At 49.9% G+C, this 16,919-nt stretch overlaps 1 protein-coding gene across 1 annotated transcript; it reads left to right on the top strand.

Moving 5' to 3' along the window:
* Positions 1-435: 435 nt before the first annotated feature.
* On the top strand, positions 436-7,094 carry LOC148838952 (serine/threonine-protein kinase SBK1-like). Its single transcript, XM_088929763.1, has 4 exons — positions 436-550; positions 2,274-2,557; positions 3,970-4,172; positions 5,562-7,094. Exons 2-4 carry the CDS (start codon positions 2,395-2,397, stop codon positions 6,240-6,242), a joined length of 1,047 nt encoding a protein of 348 aa, XP_088785889.1. The 5' UTR covers positions 436-550; positions 2,274-2,394; the 3' UTR covers positions 6,243-7,094.
* The last annotated feature ends 9,825 nt before the right edge of the window (positions 7,095-16,919 follow it).

The following is a 16,919-nucleotide window of genomic DNA, read 5'->3' as shown; positions in this document are numbered from 1 at the left end:
GTCTTGGTGCTGCAGGTGCTCTCGTTCTGGGTTCGGCCCATCTGGAGAGCAAGAGAAGCACCAGCGTTCGTTTGCCTAGCTGTCAGAGCAGGCTTAATGCGCACAAACTGCTCTGAGTGTGTCAGAGGAGGCCACACTTCACATGGGGCTTGATGTGCGAAAGAGCTTTAAACTCACAGCATGCCGGCATACTTCTGCAAAGCCTGTATGTCAGGACCTGTGTCTGAGTGCGATCCAGCGTGTGAGAAACTCTGTACGTGGTCGTTTTACCGAAGACCACGGGGGCGCCTGTCCTGAGTGGGAGTGAGCATGTGTGTTTGTGTCTGTGTTTCCATGTGTGCGGCGATCTGTTGTGGTAGAATGTGTCAGGGTTTAATCTTCCCTGGGCAGTTAAGGTGCCTCTTCCATATAAAGCAATCTCCGTGCCCTTTGCTCAGGCACTGTCTAATCAGCTGTCGAGCAAAGTGTAGCTCCAGAGCCTTCAGGCACAGGGGCAAGCGAGCGCGGCGCAGTCTGCAGCAGATCAGTCCAGGGCACACGGGACAGGCAGGTAAGCACATGGGGAAGAGGGGATGCACCTGTTTGTTAGTCTGCATTTAGGGACAGGTGCGTGTGCAAACGAGACCTCTAAGAACTCCAGTCTTTAAAACTGCGCAATGCGTTTACCGTTTAAAATTATTTGTCTGTCTGTATTTACCAAATCTATAAATATAGCCTTAATTGGGGATTTTTAATTTTGAAGGAAACCGTATGCTTTCTTGGGCTTCCACATGCATATTGAAACAATTTGACGATAAAATACTAGATGTTGATGTGACGCTGCACAAATTTATAGACGGTGCCAAGAGGGGTGAAACTCTAGAGAATATTTATTTTAGAACTGCGATGAATGAGCAAACGTCTCTGCAGATTTGCAAAGAGTAACTTTTCAAATCAATACATATAAAGTAAACCTTCACACTGGACAGATACAGGTTTGATGGATGTGTTTTTCTTTTACAAACACACTATGCTACATGTAAGTAGCTGCATCTGCATGCGCAGGCTGCAAAGGAACGAGTGCAGGTTTATTCCAGCTGAAAAGAGAAGAAAAGAAACACAACGTTTCGGCCGTGAAGCTTCTTCGAGTGTCACGTTCATCTTTTCAGCACAAAATAAACCTTTACTTGTTCCTTTGTAATATTTCACTGTTGGACTTGCAGACTATTTGCCCGTGAGGAATAAGGACTAGTGTAAAGAATACATGTGAAAGCTAATACATAATTTGAGGGGAATTAAAAGGCCAGATATTTAGATATTTTCTAAAGGTCCTCAGAAATAAGATATTCAAACACATTTAAACTTCTCATATTTATAAAAATGCACCTCAGTCACAAGCTGCTCTGTATGAAGTAGCAGAGCTGAAACTGCAATGCACTTATTCATCATAACTGCTCCAGTGGTTACAAATTCAGCCAAAAGCAATGACATATCTTCTTTTTTATAGAGAAGTACTAAATCTGCATATTTGCTTGACTCAAACATAAAAAGTTACTCTAATTTATGGAGTAAGAGATTTTTTACATCTGTAGAAAATGGCACCATTTTAAAATTTAAATTGATCGAATTTATCAATAGGATTAGAAAGCAAAAAAAAGAACATACAGTAATCTATCAAAATAAAGTCAAACAAATTCATTAATTAAATTCGTGATTGTCATTTTAAATAAATGCCTGGTGATGGTTAGGACATCATCAAACTGTATGTACTCAGGGTAGAATGTGGGAGTTCAGCCCCTGACTCCAGCCCTTCTGATATACTGCCTGGCTGATATGTTATACACCCCTGCCCTGAGACATGACCCACGAGCATTTCATCATCTGATGTCGGGTTACATCTAAATAAAACGGTCTAAGACTCGTGTACAGCTCTATTTAGCACGTCAACAATTAAACGGCACTTCTTCGGGGGTTTCCGACGCAGGCGAAACTGTGTTTGTTTTCTTTTACAAACTCCGCGCGCGTCTGGAATAACGGGCGTGGCTCAGTATTGGTGCCTACTCTGGGTGAAAGACTGCAAGACGCAGGAGAGTGAAGAATGATCAATGATGCTTCATCTCTTTTCTGAAGGGGACCAAAGGCGACATCGGGGTTTCTCTGCTAGGCGGCGTTTTGAAAAGTAACTTTTCTTGCTAGATGCATTCGGTCGTCCTTTGACAAATTCTTGTCGGGAATCGGACTTGACAATTTTCCCGGATTTGTGCTTATATCGGCTTGATTTGATTCGCCCGGAGGTGCTGTGACAGTTTCCCGGTGTCGGGTCCCCTCACGGCGGAGCAGCGCTGCCCGTCCCGCGGCCCCTGAGGCGACAGCAGGCTGCTTCGCTGCTCTTGGGCGGCTCCGCGGGGGCGGGCGATGGGCGAGCCGGAGACGGCGAACGGCGACCTCATCGAGGAGCTGATGGAGCTGACGGCGCAGAGCCTGAGCACCCTGGAGATCGCCGAGCACTTCAACATCATCAAGGAGATCGGCCGGGGCAAGTACGGCCGGGTGCTGCTGGTGACCCACCGCTGCCGAGGTAGGTGCGGAGCGGAATCTGGAGTCACTCCCAGATCGGCACCAAAGCTGGCGCGAACGCTTCCTGACTGACGCAGATTAGATAAAAACACGGAGATTTAAAAAACCCGCAACGATAGAAAACCTTTCTCCGTCGAGAACGCGAGCTTTCATTGTTCACACGAGTGATGCACGGTACATCCTGTGCCTTACACACGCTTCTTCACCCGTTGCGCACGCAGGAAAAACAGAGAAACAGCTTTCAGCCAGAACTCCCGAGTTGGCATTAAAGAGGCGCTGTTTGTTAATTAAACTGGACCGCGAACACCAGCCTCCTGCAAGGAGGTCACCAGCTCACGTAACGATTGCGGTGTTTAAACTGTCTGGGCTCATTCGTGCATGACTACCGGTGTCTGAGGCCGAAGCTCCAGGTCCGTCTCTGCCGTGGGCGGCCCCGGGGGAACCGACCAGAACTGCGGCAGGAGCGGAGGGTGCGAGTGGGATTCAGAGCAGGTCGTCCTACAAGAGGAAGCAAGAGTCTCTTTTTGACACAGAGAGTCGTTAGTGTCCGGGCAGACTGCTGAGCAGCCCGGGGTGGCGGTGTTCTTATTAACAGGCGTGGAGGGCAGGAGGAGAGTAAGGAGGTCTGCTTCGAGCTGAAGTGCGGTCTCACTGGCTGTTAAACTGTGCTTTTAAATCTGCTCATGACACTGTACCCAGAAAGAGTTCTGAAAGTACCGTTCACTCGTCACTATTTTTACTGGTTCCTTAGTTGAAGGTGTTCAGGGACACTGAGACGTTGAAAGGAAACATAAATATAAAAACGTCCAACAGCAGGACAGTTCTCACTGTTTCAGGAGTCCATCAAGAAGACCTGGAGCTGGTGCTCAAATGCACAGTAACACTGAGGTGCAGCTCTTGGAAACGAGAGGAGGCCATTCGGCTCAGCTAACTAGTTCGGCAGTTAGACGCTGACTGCTCCAAAGAGCCCATCCGGCCGTTACTTGCAAGAAACCAGGGTAACGGCTTCAAACGTGTGACTGGGCAGCCTGTTTCACACTCCCACCACTCTTTGGGTAAAGAAGCGCCTCCTGTTCTCAATTTTTAGCGCACTGACCTGTAGTTTCCCCCGGGGTCCTCTGGTTCGTGCTTCGCTGTTTGCTCTGAAGAAGTCCGCTTTGTCAGAGTCTTCAAGGGTCTTGAGCACGCTGGACCGTGGCCCCTCTTAGTCTCCGCTGTTCAGGTCTCTCATCCCGTAGGACAGTATTAGGCAGCTCTTCTCTGGGCTGATTCCAGAGCAACAATATCTTTTCTTGCATCTGCACACAACCCCGGATGTGGTCTTGCTGGTGCAGTGCCCAGCAGCAGCAGCGGTCAGGGTGGCCCAGTGTCGCCCGTGCTCACGTGTGACTCACCGTTCTCCCCTCCCCACAGGCACCCCCATGGCCCTCAAGGTGATGCCCAAGACCTCCACTAAGCTGCAGGGCTTCCTGCGGGAGTACTGCATCTCCCTGCACCTGGCGCACCACCCCTGCATCGTGGGGCTCTTCGGCATCGCCTTCCAGTCCCAGGAGCACTACGGCTTCGCGCAGGAGCTCGTCATCGGCCAGGACCTCTTTGCCGTCATCCGGCCTCGGGTGAGAGACCGCCGGCACGTCTGCGGCTGCTCTCACGCAGTCTTCCCTGACACGCCTCAGGAAAGGAGTTTATAACTGATGCTTGTGCTGTGGAGCGAGATCTCAGAGCCAGGCTGGACCGGTCTTGTCTGTCTCCTAGCAGCGTTGCCATTATGAGAGACTGAGTCCCCCCCCCCGACACTCAGCCTCACAAGCTTACAGCCTGAGCAGCTCCCCTGCTTCCATCTGTTAACGAAGGAGGCGATAGTTAGTATCACCAACGCTGTACTGGAAAAGAGAACTGCAGCTGGAGACTGCCGGAGTTTCTATACACACAAAATACAAAATACACATACATACTGTATGTCTAAGATCTTATATATATCTTATATCTTATATAAAATACACAGTACATCTATAGGTCAGAAGATGGGTTTTATGAAGCGTGATAGTAATTTAAAGGCACTTTGTACCCAGTGGAGTTTGTTAGAGAAGTTTGGGAGGAAGTTTAGAGCCTGATCTCGCTCGCTCTCCTATGCATATACTGTAGGTCTCGCACCCATGAATTCTTAGTCTTTTGGAATATTAAGGAAATTAAGTTCAGTCCTTTTTTCCAATTCACAATTAAGACAATTATAATTTGAGAGCCTTTAAATCCATATGCTTGCTTGGCGACTTTTTACTTATCATTTAACACGGACACAAAACCTTAACTGTTAGATCTTACTACAGTAAGAACCATGAGCTCATTTTAATTCAAGCACTGACCAAAATCATTCAGCAAATCTTAAAATGGAATTTGAAGGATGTACTGTACTAAACTGTACTGAGATGGTGTGGGGGACTATTTTCTCAGGTCTTCCAAAGTACAGGAGATCTGCCGCGTATCTCATCCCTCTGTCAGAATTATTCAGATCGTAGCACAGTGCTGAGAAAAACTCTAAAAAAAAAAAAAGACGTTTCTCTCTTTCACGAGGAATGACAAACACCCAAGATTAAAGCGTCATGAAGGGCTTATGGAGCGAAATTGTGGTTTAACCTGCTTGGCTGAGAGCCGACCTCCCGGCCAGAGGACAAGGAGGCCAGGACCCCCCTGCAGGGCGACCGAGGGGCAGCTGCAGAGGGGGAGAGGGGGTGGAGGTGGGATGCAAGAGACGTGCAAGAGAGAGAGAGAGATGGGGCTCTCGTAGGTATCTATAGCGTCTGGGAGAGGAATGGATTGTCAGGAGCGATTGCTAATTACTGACGGCTGTGGCTGAATTAACTTGGTCGTTGTCATCCCGCCCGAACTTTCGTTATAAACTCCATTCAAACCACAAAAGCCTTTCAGAGTGCCGGTTTCATAGCTCCCGTCCGCTGTAAAGGCCTCTTGCGTGAGTTTTCCCCCTCCGCTCGATGTCGCCCGGACAGGTGGGCATCCCCGAGCCGGCGGCCAAGCGCTGCGCCCAGCAGATCGCCAGCGCCCTGGAGTTCATCCACGGCCGCGGCCTGGTGCACCGCGACGTCAAGCCCGAGAACATCCTGCTGCTGGACCGGCACTGCCACCGCGTCAAGCTGGCCGACTTCGGGCTGGCGCAGCGGCGGGGGGCCATGATCCGGCTCATCTCCGGCACGCTGCCCTACATGGCGCCCGAGCTGTGCGCGGTGCAGGCCGAGGGCGCCCCCCCGCTCCTCGTGGAGCCCACCCTGGACACCTGGGCCTTCGGCGTGGTCCTCTTCTGCATCCTCACGGGCTACTTCCCCTGGGAGCGCTGCACCCCCACCGACGACTTCTACCAGGAGTTTGCCGAGTGGCGCCAGGCGGGCGAGGGGGAGGGGGCGCCGGAGGAGGTCCCGACGCAGTGGCAGAGGTTCAGCCCCCCGGCGCTGGCCATGTTCCGCGGGCTGCTGGCGCTGGACCCCGAGGAGAGAGGCCCGGTGGGCGAGGTGCAGGCCTACCTGGAGGAGGACTGGGTGAGGCCGGCCGGCGCGGGCCAGCGCATACAGCCGCCGCCGCCGGAGCAGGAGGGGGAGGGGAAGGGGCAGCCCGGCACGCGGGCCTCGGTCGGCGTGCGCCGTAGCGGCAGCCAGGCGGAGCGCGGGCTGGAGTGAACGCGGCCCGGCCCGGCCCAACCCGACCCGGAGCACAGCCACGGGGAACACCCCTGCAGCGCGGGCGGCCGTGTCTGAGGGATGCGCGCGTGCCTTAACGACACCGGAGCCGGACTGCGGCGGGACTCTAACTCCACCCCCAGCCCCCCCAGAGGCTTCAACTGGGGGTTTTCAGAATCCTTGCAGGAAAAACCTCGGGACTGAGGAGAACGTCGGGAGGCACAGCGTGAGCAGGGTTCTCCTTAGGAAGTGCCGGGACTTCGAACTGAAGCATTTCCTGTAGATATCGAGGATCGCTTTTCCTAGTGGCTTTGCCTCCATATTGGATTGTGACAAGTGTGTGTGGCTGATCGTATAGCGCTACTGTTTTCGGGGAAGTTATAACTGTTTGATACATTTGCATCACATACACTCCCACAAAACAGGCTTGACGTTTTCCCAGATTGACATCAAGTGTGTTTATAAATATTTCTGCTTTGAAATACAGATTGACATAAAGTGTGTATATATATTTCTACTATAAAATACAGCCTACTGTCTGTTTAAATGTGGTCGATGTGTGCATTTTACTTGCCGAAGAAAAGATCGGAGGTCCCTCAAAATAGACTACAATGACATTTCTATGGCTTCAGCAAAGCATCTCAAATAATTATAGAAAGTGTTTGGGAGCTCAGTGAGCAATAACCTGCCTCAGTTACTGACTGTTACACTCTAAAACGTACCCTGAGTGAATGAGTCCCAATTCACTTACGGCCACTTGAAACGACTGGGTTGAACATAGCTAATGTTTTTGTTCCAATATGATGAAACACATGCATGGAATTACTCAAAAATAAAGAACTGTTCTCATCACTCAAATCTACAAATTGCTTGACTGAAAAGCAGAGCCTAGCTGGGGCTGTGCTTCTGGGGGGCTCTGTACAGTAGGGCAGGGCTGGGCTGTTTTCCAGCCTCTGATGCATTGTCTTGCAGTTTGAGGCTGTGTAGTGTTAGCATTGTCTTGCAGTTTGAGGCTGTGTAGTGTTAGCATTGTCTTGCAGTTTGAGGCTGTGTAGTGTTAGCATTGTCTTGCAGTTTGAGGCTGTGTAGTGTTAAATGTGCTGATCGACTATTCCCTGAGACTATAACAAAGGAGGTATATATTCACACTTTAACCTCGCTTCTTTTAATCCTCTGTGAGGTTCAAATATAGAGGTTTAGTCGTTCATGGAGGAAGATATTGAATCAGCACAGTCCTGGTTACAATAAACCGGTGCAGCCACAGCGAGATTTCCTCCCACGCCGCGAGCCCTCAGCCACACGATTCCTGTGTGTCAACACCGGGAGCCGACGGACGACAGTCACCAGGCTGCTGCCAAGAACAGGCGCTCGCCAGGGTCGAGCCCTTTTAAAACCTTATAACTGCGGCCCGCTCAAGCTCACACAGCGGCCATTGCAACCAAGAAACTTTAAACGGCTTAAGCCCTCCTCCCGGGAGCACGGGGGGGGGGTGCACGTCCTCCTTTCATCTGCAAAAGCAGCACAGCTGTTTCTCCGATCAGCTTTTAAACGAGAGGGGGGCAGAGACAGCGCTGGGGATACCGTTGTCACCAAAACAAGCCCGAGTCCAATTAGGGCGTCAACATCTGTCTGTCAGCGTTACAACAAAACCCAGAGCTACTATGCTCCACTTAAGAGGATTATCTTGTCAGTTCTGCGAGGCCAACAGGTGTTTCCACTGTTTTATAACGGGTATAAATAGCAGACGTGGGCAAGAGCGTTTTTAAAACACCAGATGAATGGGCCACTTATTTCTCGAAAGCCTGAGAGCTGCTGCTTTCGAAAATGTCATTTTCTAAACTCCTGCGCCAGCCGGCTCTTTCTTGAAAGACACAGATTCTGGATATTTGACGTTAAAGCGGCGTCTTTTTACCAGAAGCGTGCAGGTCAAAAGGCAGATAATTCCTCGTCTTCAGATTGCCTGCCTACGGTACAAGCACCCCCTGAGTGAATCTGCGGTCTGGTGGCTGTGCTGTCCTGTTGGCACCTCTCGGCAAAACGCGACACTTCCCCCGCGGGTCTGCTGGCAGATATATTCGTGGCGGCGGCGGCCGCGCCGGGACCTGCAGCCTGGACAGATGAAGACGTCCACGCCTGACCGCCCCCTGCCGCGCGGCTCGGGTTTCCGTTTCGAAAGCTCGCGGATGACCCCGGGGGCTCCGCGCCCGCGCGCTCCCGCCGCCGCGAGGCGCTGCGCGGGCGGCCCGGGGGCACCTGGCGCTGTGCTGACGGACACCCCGCGTCTGAGGGTCGGGGCGCAGCGAGTGCGCGCCGGGGGCACGGTCTGGACTGCTGCCCAGCCGGGCTGCTCTCCCGCAGCGCAGCGGCTGCAGGCCATACTTGAACCCGAGTCGAATGTCAGCCAAGACAGGGTTCAGTGTGCTGCAGTGCCCCGGGACTTAACAGTTTCGGTGTTGGAGGCCAGCTTCCGTGACCGACAGGCCTTCGATATGGTCAGTTCTAGGAATCTGGCGACATCCCGCGGAATATTAAGCTACAGCTCCACAGACCGCTCCTGTCAAATTAGCAAACGTTTAATTCGCCGTTGTCATGGTCATACTGGTCAATACGTTTCAGAGAACAGAACGATTTACGCGAAATAAACAGCCGTCTCCCCTTTCACAATTGGACAAAATACACCTCCGTTATATTAATCGTTCATGTAGAAATCAAATGAGCTTTGAAAAACTGTTTTCTTCCTGCGCGAGTTAGACGCTTTTCAAATACTGTATACCCTTCTGCTTCTGCGGTCCCCTCCTGCACAGTGTACTTGTTTTATAGAGTGGTCTGCCGCTCTGTTAGCGCAGCTGACAAGCTCGGTGAGTCTTTAAGCACGTTCTAATGCCTTCAGCCTCACGAAAAGGCGAGAGGCCGTATTAATTTACAAGATCAAATTTGCTCTCTGAACCGAGACCGCGTCACGCTCTTCCTAAGAATGTTGTACTCGGCGCAGCAGGAATCCGCGCCCCACTCCAGGCTGGGAAGAAGCACGGCTCGCAGCTCGAGTCCGACTTTGAAAGTGTCGCCCAGCTGCCGTGAATCCGACGGTGTCTGCTCGGCCAAGCGACGAAAGAAAACTCCACTGTAAACAGAAAACAGGTCGCATTGCACTCCATCAATCACGCCCGTAATTTGCCAGGTGCCAGCACACCCCCCCTCTCCCTGCGCGACCGTGTGTGAGAGATAGGCTAAGATAAGATCAGATCACTTTATTGGCCCTATACAATTTCTTGCATTAGGAATTTGTCTTTTCACAGACCCCAGCTTGCTCTCCATGAGACACAGACAGGGAGAGAAGCTTTTGGTCAGCCATCGTACAACGCCCCTGGAGCAGTTGGGGGTTAAGGGCCTTGCTCAGGGGCCCAACAGAGTAGGATTCCTCCGCTGGCTGCGGGATTTGAACCAGCAACCTTCCAGGCACAGGAGCAGATCCTTAGCGCCACCAGTGCCACCACTCCACCCAGTTGATTGATCATGGTTTTGAAGACAAGGCAAACCAATCATCACCAATCGATTTTTTTTTAATACGGTGGAACAAGGGAGCGGAGGCGAACCAGCGATCGATGATGATGAGCTCTGCGACCCAAACAGAGCTCAGTCCACAGCTCACAAGACAAGACAACCTCACTGGCGCAAGGGCCATTGCTGTTTTGCCTTTTACAAACTATAGCTAACAGGGTCCTGCCTTGCTACACCCTGTACTTCCACCCCCAGGGGATGTCAGAGAGTCTCCTTCCCGAGTGCTTCAAATCCACACTCAAGACCTCTTCCTTCAGAAGGGCTTGTACTTGAGCTCTGTGTCTTCTACCGCACTCAAAACCCTTCTGATTTATTGTAGGTTTTGTATCCTATCTCCTCCTTATTGTAAAGCGCTTCGAGAAGCTACTTTTGAAGGCGCTATTTAAAATAAAGTTCAACTATTGTTTAACTCCCTGAGCAGAGGGCCAAATGGACACCAGAGATGGAAACTGGACCCCGTCTCCTCTTCTCCCTGGTGAACCAAGACGTTTCCCCACCCCGGCGATGCCTGACGAGCCCTGGACATGAGCACTCGAGAGGCTGGGGGAAGGGACAGCTCGATTCTTTTCAGTGAATCGATTCAAAAGATTTGTTCGATTCACTAAATTATTTGAACTGATTTGAGTCTGTGAACAAATACAATATTCATAGCAATACATACTTAAATCCAGATTGCTCATTTACTAACTTATACAGCTCTTTTCTGGACACTCCACTCAAAGTGCTTTACAGGTAATGGGGATCCCCTCCACCTCCACCAGTGTGAATTATCCACCTGGATGATGCGACGGCAGCCATAGTGCGCCAGAATGCTCTCCACACACCAGCTCTCAGTGGGGAGGAGAGCAGAGTAATGAAGCCAGTTCAGAGAGGGGGGTTATTAGGAGGTCATGATGTCATGAAACTCAACGGAATATACTGTACAATGTAAAACTGACCCTTGGTAGTTTTCCTTCTTTTACACGGAAAGTATTTAATCTGAGAAACAATATTGTGTTTCTGTGAAAATCCCAGAGAAAACATTGTATTTAGACCTTCTAGATGAGGAGAGTTTAGCCTGTTTGTCACCTTTGAGAAGGTAAACGAAATCAAAATATTCTCCATTTATTATTCCCAAACGTTACAAACCCTTTATAGCAGTAGACTGGGTAACGAAACAGTGACATTATTATCTTGTTAAATAAACACATGTGAAATTATCAATGAAGAAATGAACAGTTCCGTGAGATAGGTTAAATTTGTATTTCTAAATACAACCCTGATTTGAAAACTGTTAAATCTTTAACAGCGAAATGATAACAGAAAACCGCTTTACAGAACAACTGGCTGGCTGGGTGCATGCCTGCCGTAATTATACCGATAGGGGTGGGATAGGGGCTCGTCCTCCGCAAGAATCGCACTATGACACGGAAACATGATTTGCATTGGTTTCAAAATGACCGCCAGGCCCGACAACGAGATCGAAGACCCTGCTTTCAGCTGTCAGATGGGTTCTGTTGAACACACTGTGGTTCTGGTTTCAGCCGCTGTTACACTGTACCAGCCTGCAGGACACCAGCTCAGCCCCGGGACCTCTGCAGTAGGAAAGGAATTTTAGAAGAATCTCTTGTAATTGAAGTAGGTGGCTGTGTCAGCATGGGCAGGCTGCAAGGGGACGAGTAAAGGTTTGTTCCAGGCTGCAAAGAGAAGAAAGGAAACACAACGTTTCGGCTGTGGTTCACACCCGACGAAGGCTCCACAGCTGAAACGCTGTGTTTCCTTTCTTCTCTTTGCAGCCTGGAACAAACCGTTTACATGTTCCCTAATCTCTTGTAATGCACGGCCGGATTATGGGCAAATCAGACAGAATCACCCAGTCTCCAGCCGCAGCGAGCTAGCGGGCTGGCATAGAGGCACCGAGCAGACAGGACAACCGCTCGTTACAGGTTATGGGGACTCCCCTCCACCACCACCATCTTAGAATGAAATATCGCTCCCTCTTAAGAGAGGAGGGAAACACGAGAGTGGTACAGCTGCACTCTGTTTTCTGCCGCGGTTGGGTAAATCAGGGGTTTTGCGCCGAAGAGGAACATACGAGAAGTTTGCACGTTGAGGTCACTAGGACTCGCGGAGACGGGTTAATGAACGAGGCCCAGGAGGGCTGAGCTCATGAACAGACTGAATTCTTCTTCTTTTCCTCACACAGCCTCGCATTGTCACGCTGCGGCCCAGCAAACAATGCCATCACACAACAGCTCGCGCGGGACGCCGAGAGACCGGACGCATTTGTCGGGAACATCTGCTCTGGGACCGCGGCCTATTAATACAGACTCCCTGCAATGGAAAATCACCAGGGCTGAGCCCGGCAACAGCCGAGGCGATCTCACCACTGCGTTGAAAGGCATTCCTGTGATGTAAGAAAATGCTGAAGTTTGACCCCATTTGATTTGGCACCGAATCTGACAAAAGTCGATGACAACACAGACAAATATGCACAGCCAATCGACAAAGCCTCTCGGGCCACACTGGGGGGGGCTCGATTTCCTATAGCACACGTGAGGCCGCAGTAGATGCTCCAGAGAGCCGCGGCTCGAGGTTTTATAAACTAAGAATCCTTTGTTTCCTCTGCAAAGGGCACAATTGCGGTGCATGGTTACCAGCACACTCCTTCACACCCACGTGCTTCAACCACATGGAAGCCTGTTCAAGACACCCACCACTCTTCGAGTAAAGAAATTGTGGCCCAATCGTAAATCACAGCCCTTGATCACATCCACATTGACCTTGCTTCCCTGCTGCGAGTGAAGATCTCCAGGACAAGGAGATCGAAAGGCCACAGACCTGTAGAGACTTGCTGTAGTCCAGCTCATGTCTTTTGAAGCTCCGTTCAAAAGATGGATTTATACAGGATAGGAAACGACGAGGGAGGAAGAAAGCTGATTGATTTAATATTACTAAAAATGCTCACGTAAAATAACGTCATCAGACCCTTTCTGCAACTTCCATGACTATTGGGAAAGATCGGGATTGAGGTGGCACTAGAACCAACTGAGGTGTCTGTGTGTGTCCTGTGATGGGCTGGCGTCCTGTCCATCACTGGGCACACACAGACACCCTGGACTGGACGCCAGCCCAGCCCGAGGCCGGAGCCGTTTCTCTCCCCCAGGGAGTGCCCACCAGCAGAGGGCAGTGGCAAATGTCCGGCCCGCTTGCTTGTTCTGTACAAAAGAGAAATGCTGCCTTCTTGGGAGACAGCTGGCGTTCTGTTTTTGTGGAGCGGTTAAGGATCACCTTCTTGTGCAACTCCTAGGGGACATTCCAACTCTGATTAGTGCAGAGTGGGCGATTCCACAATGTTTGGTCTAAGATTACAAGGAGTGATTAGATGTCTCATTCCCATTGTCCCCCTGTGCACCGCATAGGCAAAGACGTGTTCCCTAAGTAACAGAAAACTCAAACACTTAAAAACACGAGACGGGGATTCTGTTTATTTCTCTCATGTTGTAAGCAGCTCTTGTATCCCAGAACCTCATCAAACCCCATTTGAACGGCCCCCCTGTGACTCGGCCCCCCCAGTTTGCTCCACACCCCTGCTGCCCCTTTGTGTAGAGAAGAGTCTCCCGTTCAATCCTGGAGCAGGTTTCCCCATTACCCTGTTTTCTGTGGCGACACGCTTGTATATTCATTTCGCCAGAAAAGACTTTGAGATCAGTAAACATCACAAAGACAAATGCACTGGTTATAAATAAGCCCGCAAACAGATTGACGAATCAAACCGAGTCATGTGTGCAATTAAGGTGAAGACGTGTTGACAGGGCAGAGAAACTGAAGGCTGTTTGTAATACGAGACAGCAGGATACACAAAACCTGTCTTCAGCTCCAACAGTATCAACAGTTTGCAACACAGCACATCACAGTGATTGCTTGGGCAAAGGCCAGGGTCTGGCCCAACAATCGCGCTGCTCTCACAGAGCGGCGAGGTGCTGGACAAAGGCACGCATTCGGATACCCATCGTGTTCTGGAAGTTCTCTATGGATTAGTCCCAGTTTAAAAGTTCCAGGTTGAGCCGTTTCAAAAACAATCCAGGCGGTGAAGCTTGATGACTGGATTTGAATTAGGACCTGGCTGTGCTCGAGGCAAAGGACAAATAAAAGTGTTCCCCACTGTCTTGTGGCACTTGAAGTCTTGGCTCAAAATCAAAGTACTGTATGCTGCCCCCCCTTAGAGGAGAGGCCTCTGTAGTCAGTTTGACTAAAAAAAAAAACTGTTCAACTTCTGCTAAAATATGAATGCATGTTTTTTTAGTTTTATTAGCATCCACATATTTGGCTGATGCCTTTCTCTAAACTGACTTAGATTTGCACACCCATTTACACTCCTGGGTGCTACCAGAGGACTCCGAGTGAAGCAACTTGCTCAGGGGTACAACCGCAGGGACCCCAGTGACCCCAAGGGAACCGACCCCACCCGTCCAGAGCTCTGACCTCTCCTCCACACTGTCACCTTCATCACGGTCATCCGCAGACCCTCGCAGTGCAAACGAGGACATGCCACATCGCTGCAGACAATACAGACTCAGCACATCTGGATAATCGAATGCAATTCTACTCACGTTACAGCCTAGAATGTTAGAAAGTCTTGCATGAGAAACTCTGTTTTGGGGATCACGGGCGGCACTCTGCAACAGATTAGAACATGAGACACTCAAAGATGGGCAGCACTGTAGCGCAGCATTCAGCACTGAAACCTCTGGGGGCTTGGGCTCAGCTCGTGGGGTGCTGTCTGTGTGGAGATGGCATGATCGAAGACAGATCAGTAGATTCAGTGGCTTCTGTGAAAACTGTCACTGGGGAGAATGTGTTTGTGCCCGTCTGTGTCCACCCTGCGCTGGACTCCTGTCCTGTTCAGGCTGCACCCTGCCTCGTGTCTGGTGCTCGCTGGAAAAGGCTGCTGCTTCCACGTGACTCCGGATAAAGCCGTTAGAAACGGGATGGATCTAGGATCGCTTCACTTAGGCGCTGGTGAAACGTTAGCATGCTGCTGGGCAGAAGAATTACAGCCGAACAGACAGAACGGTTCCAATCCTTTCCTAAAATGTCGACCGCGATTGAGAATATATACGGTCTGATCTTAATATAAAATAAACAACACTGGGTAGGAAGGGGGCAATAACCTCAAATAAACGTCCCAGGCAATTTACAGAAGAAGATTTAAACAAGACGTACCTGGACTTGCGCACGGGATCCGTGTCTCTTCTCCGTAACAGCCGCCTCACAAATGTTAAAAGTCGTGTATCACTTTGTTTGTGAAAGTACAGTGTATCATTTTTTTACCGAATGACAGTAACAGATCTTGTAGATGATCTAACGTGCTCCTTACGGAGAAGTTGGTATCGTGAACTATGCAGCGTTATTCAATCAGGCGGTCACCACGCCCTTCGCCTCCCCTGGTCCGTCTTTCTTGTTTTGACATAATTTAGCTTTCTGTCCGAGGCACCTTTTTACACCTGGTCTCGACTCTCACGTCATCAGATGGGAGTGGGATTCGAGACTGGTATCAGCCATGTGCCAGATTGAAAGCTTCAGAACTGCCCTCAGTCAGCTGTTGGCTAAGTCGGATCAGCTGAACCTCTGCAGAAGGAGCCAACACTCCAGGAGAGTCTTATACTGTATATTGTCACTCTGGGTCAACTCTATCCAATCCTCTACAAAACTGACTCTTTAAGGTAACTCCTTCTCCTTTTACAGCGCTGAGATGCGTACTTATAAGCCACTTGAGAACTTACACATTCCGAGCCATTAATGAGACAATTAGCCCCTATAGCTAGACTGTGGAACAGGTCCGCTCCGTTCACAGATTCATTGCAGGAGGCTGCCCACATGGCGGCCTCTAGTGGCCATCCCTAGTCATTGCAGTCCTGTCTTGGGTCACCGCGCTAAGTTCCATATGCTGAAGGCGTTTGGTTAGAAACAAAAGGCAGTAACTTCTCTGGTTTTAACCCACCGGTGAAACAGGGTGGATTCGAAACAGAAAGGACAGAGTGCACAAATGGGCAAACCAAAAATCTAAACAAGGAAGCAGATCAGAGAAAGGACTCAATTTCATCAGCTGGAAGGAAATCGCTGACAGGTGAAATGACATACAAGCTGAGCTAAAGTACCTTAACCGAGTCTCGTCTCTCCAGCTCTGGGCCGCACTGCTGTGCTGAAATCCCTCAGCGGAGACAGCAAGCGTGGAACGGGTGGAAAAGGCTTCCTATGCTGTATATCAAACTATAGGCTTTTCTAAAATACAGTTTGATGTACAACACCGAAGCACTTTCCAAACTCAGGGGAGCCACAGAGCAAACAGCTGGCCGCCTGGGTTCAAAACGGTTCTCGGATGCATCGGCAGTAACTGGAGCAGCTGAACTGTTGAACTGAAGAGGTTAAGCTGCAGTGAGCCTGGGTCTCCCCATGAAAGAGAGAATAGAGGTGTCCTGTCTGTGCTGCAGGTGTAGGAACTTCTCTTTCGATTCCAGCCAGGTGTCTTATAGATGTGTACAGTGGGAAAACAGATTTTATTTGCAAAATGACACGCAGTACAGAGCACCCAGCCTGAAAGAAAGATTCCCTCCTTCACATGGAGTGCACACAGCCCCAGAACCAGTCTGGGCTCATGAAACTCAGGGCAGGACAGAGTAATCATTACTGCACAGATCTGCTCTCCTCAACAAAGGCTAAATGATCACAGGACGTACGTAGAGATTTCTGAAAAGTACCTCTGTTATAGCAATGCAGTGCTGAGAAAACAAAATCAGAGAATCTTTCTTTGATCTAGCTAGCGCGATCAATCACAAACTGAATTTCAATTTACGTGAGCAACATTTTTTCTGTTATTTCGATTCAGTTGTGGACAGGTCAGAGATGCAAAGGTGCCACGTCTTATTCCTGGGGCAATTAACAAATAATAACACAATTAATGTTTGTGATAAAATCATAAGATATTCAACATTTCCAGCCCTGGACAAAACTGCTAAATATTTTCAACTCATTTAAAATAATTGGTTTAATTAAGTTTAAAGAGGAAATGAAAGCCAGGAGAGTCTGCAAGCAATCGGGACTCATTTTTGACCTCCCAGCACAGAATCCTGGATAGTT

The sequence above is a fragment of the Atractosteus spatula genome, chromosome 2 (assembly GCF_055471065.1).
Source record: "Atractosteus spatula isolate fAtrSpa1 chromosome 2, fAtrSpa1.hap1, whole genome shotgun sequence".
NCBI classification, from domain to species: Eukaryota; Metazoa; Chordata; class Actinopteri; order Semionotiformes; family Lepisosteidae; genus Atractosteus; species Atractosteus spatula.
The sequence above is the reverse complement of the archived record's forward strand: the minus strand, read 5'-3'. Positions and strand labels throughout refer to the sequence as shown.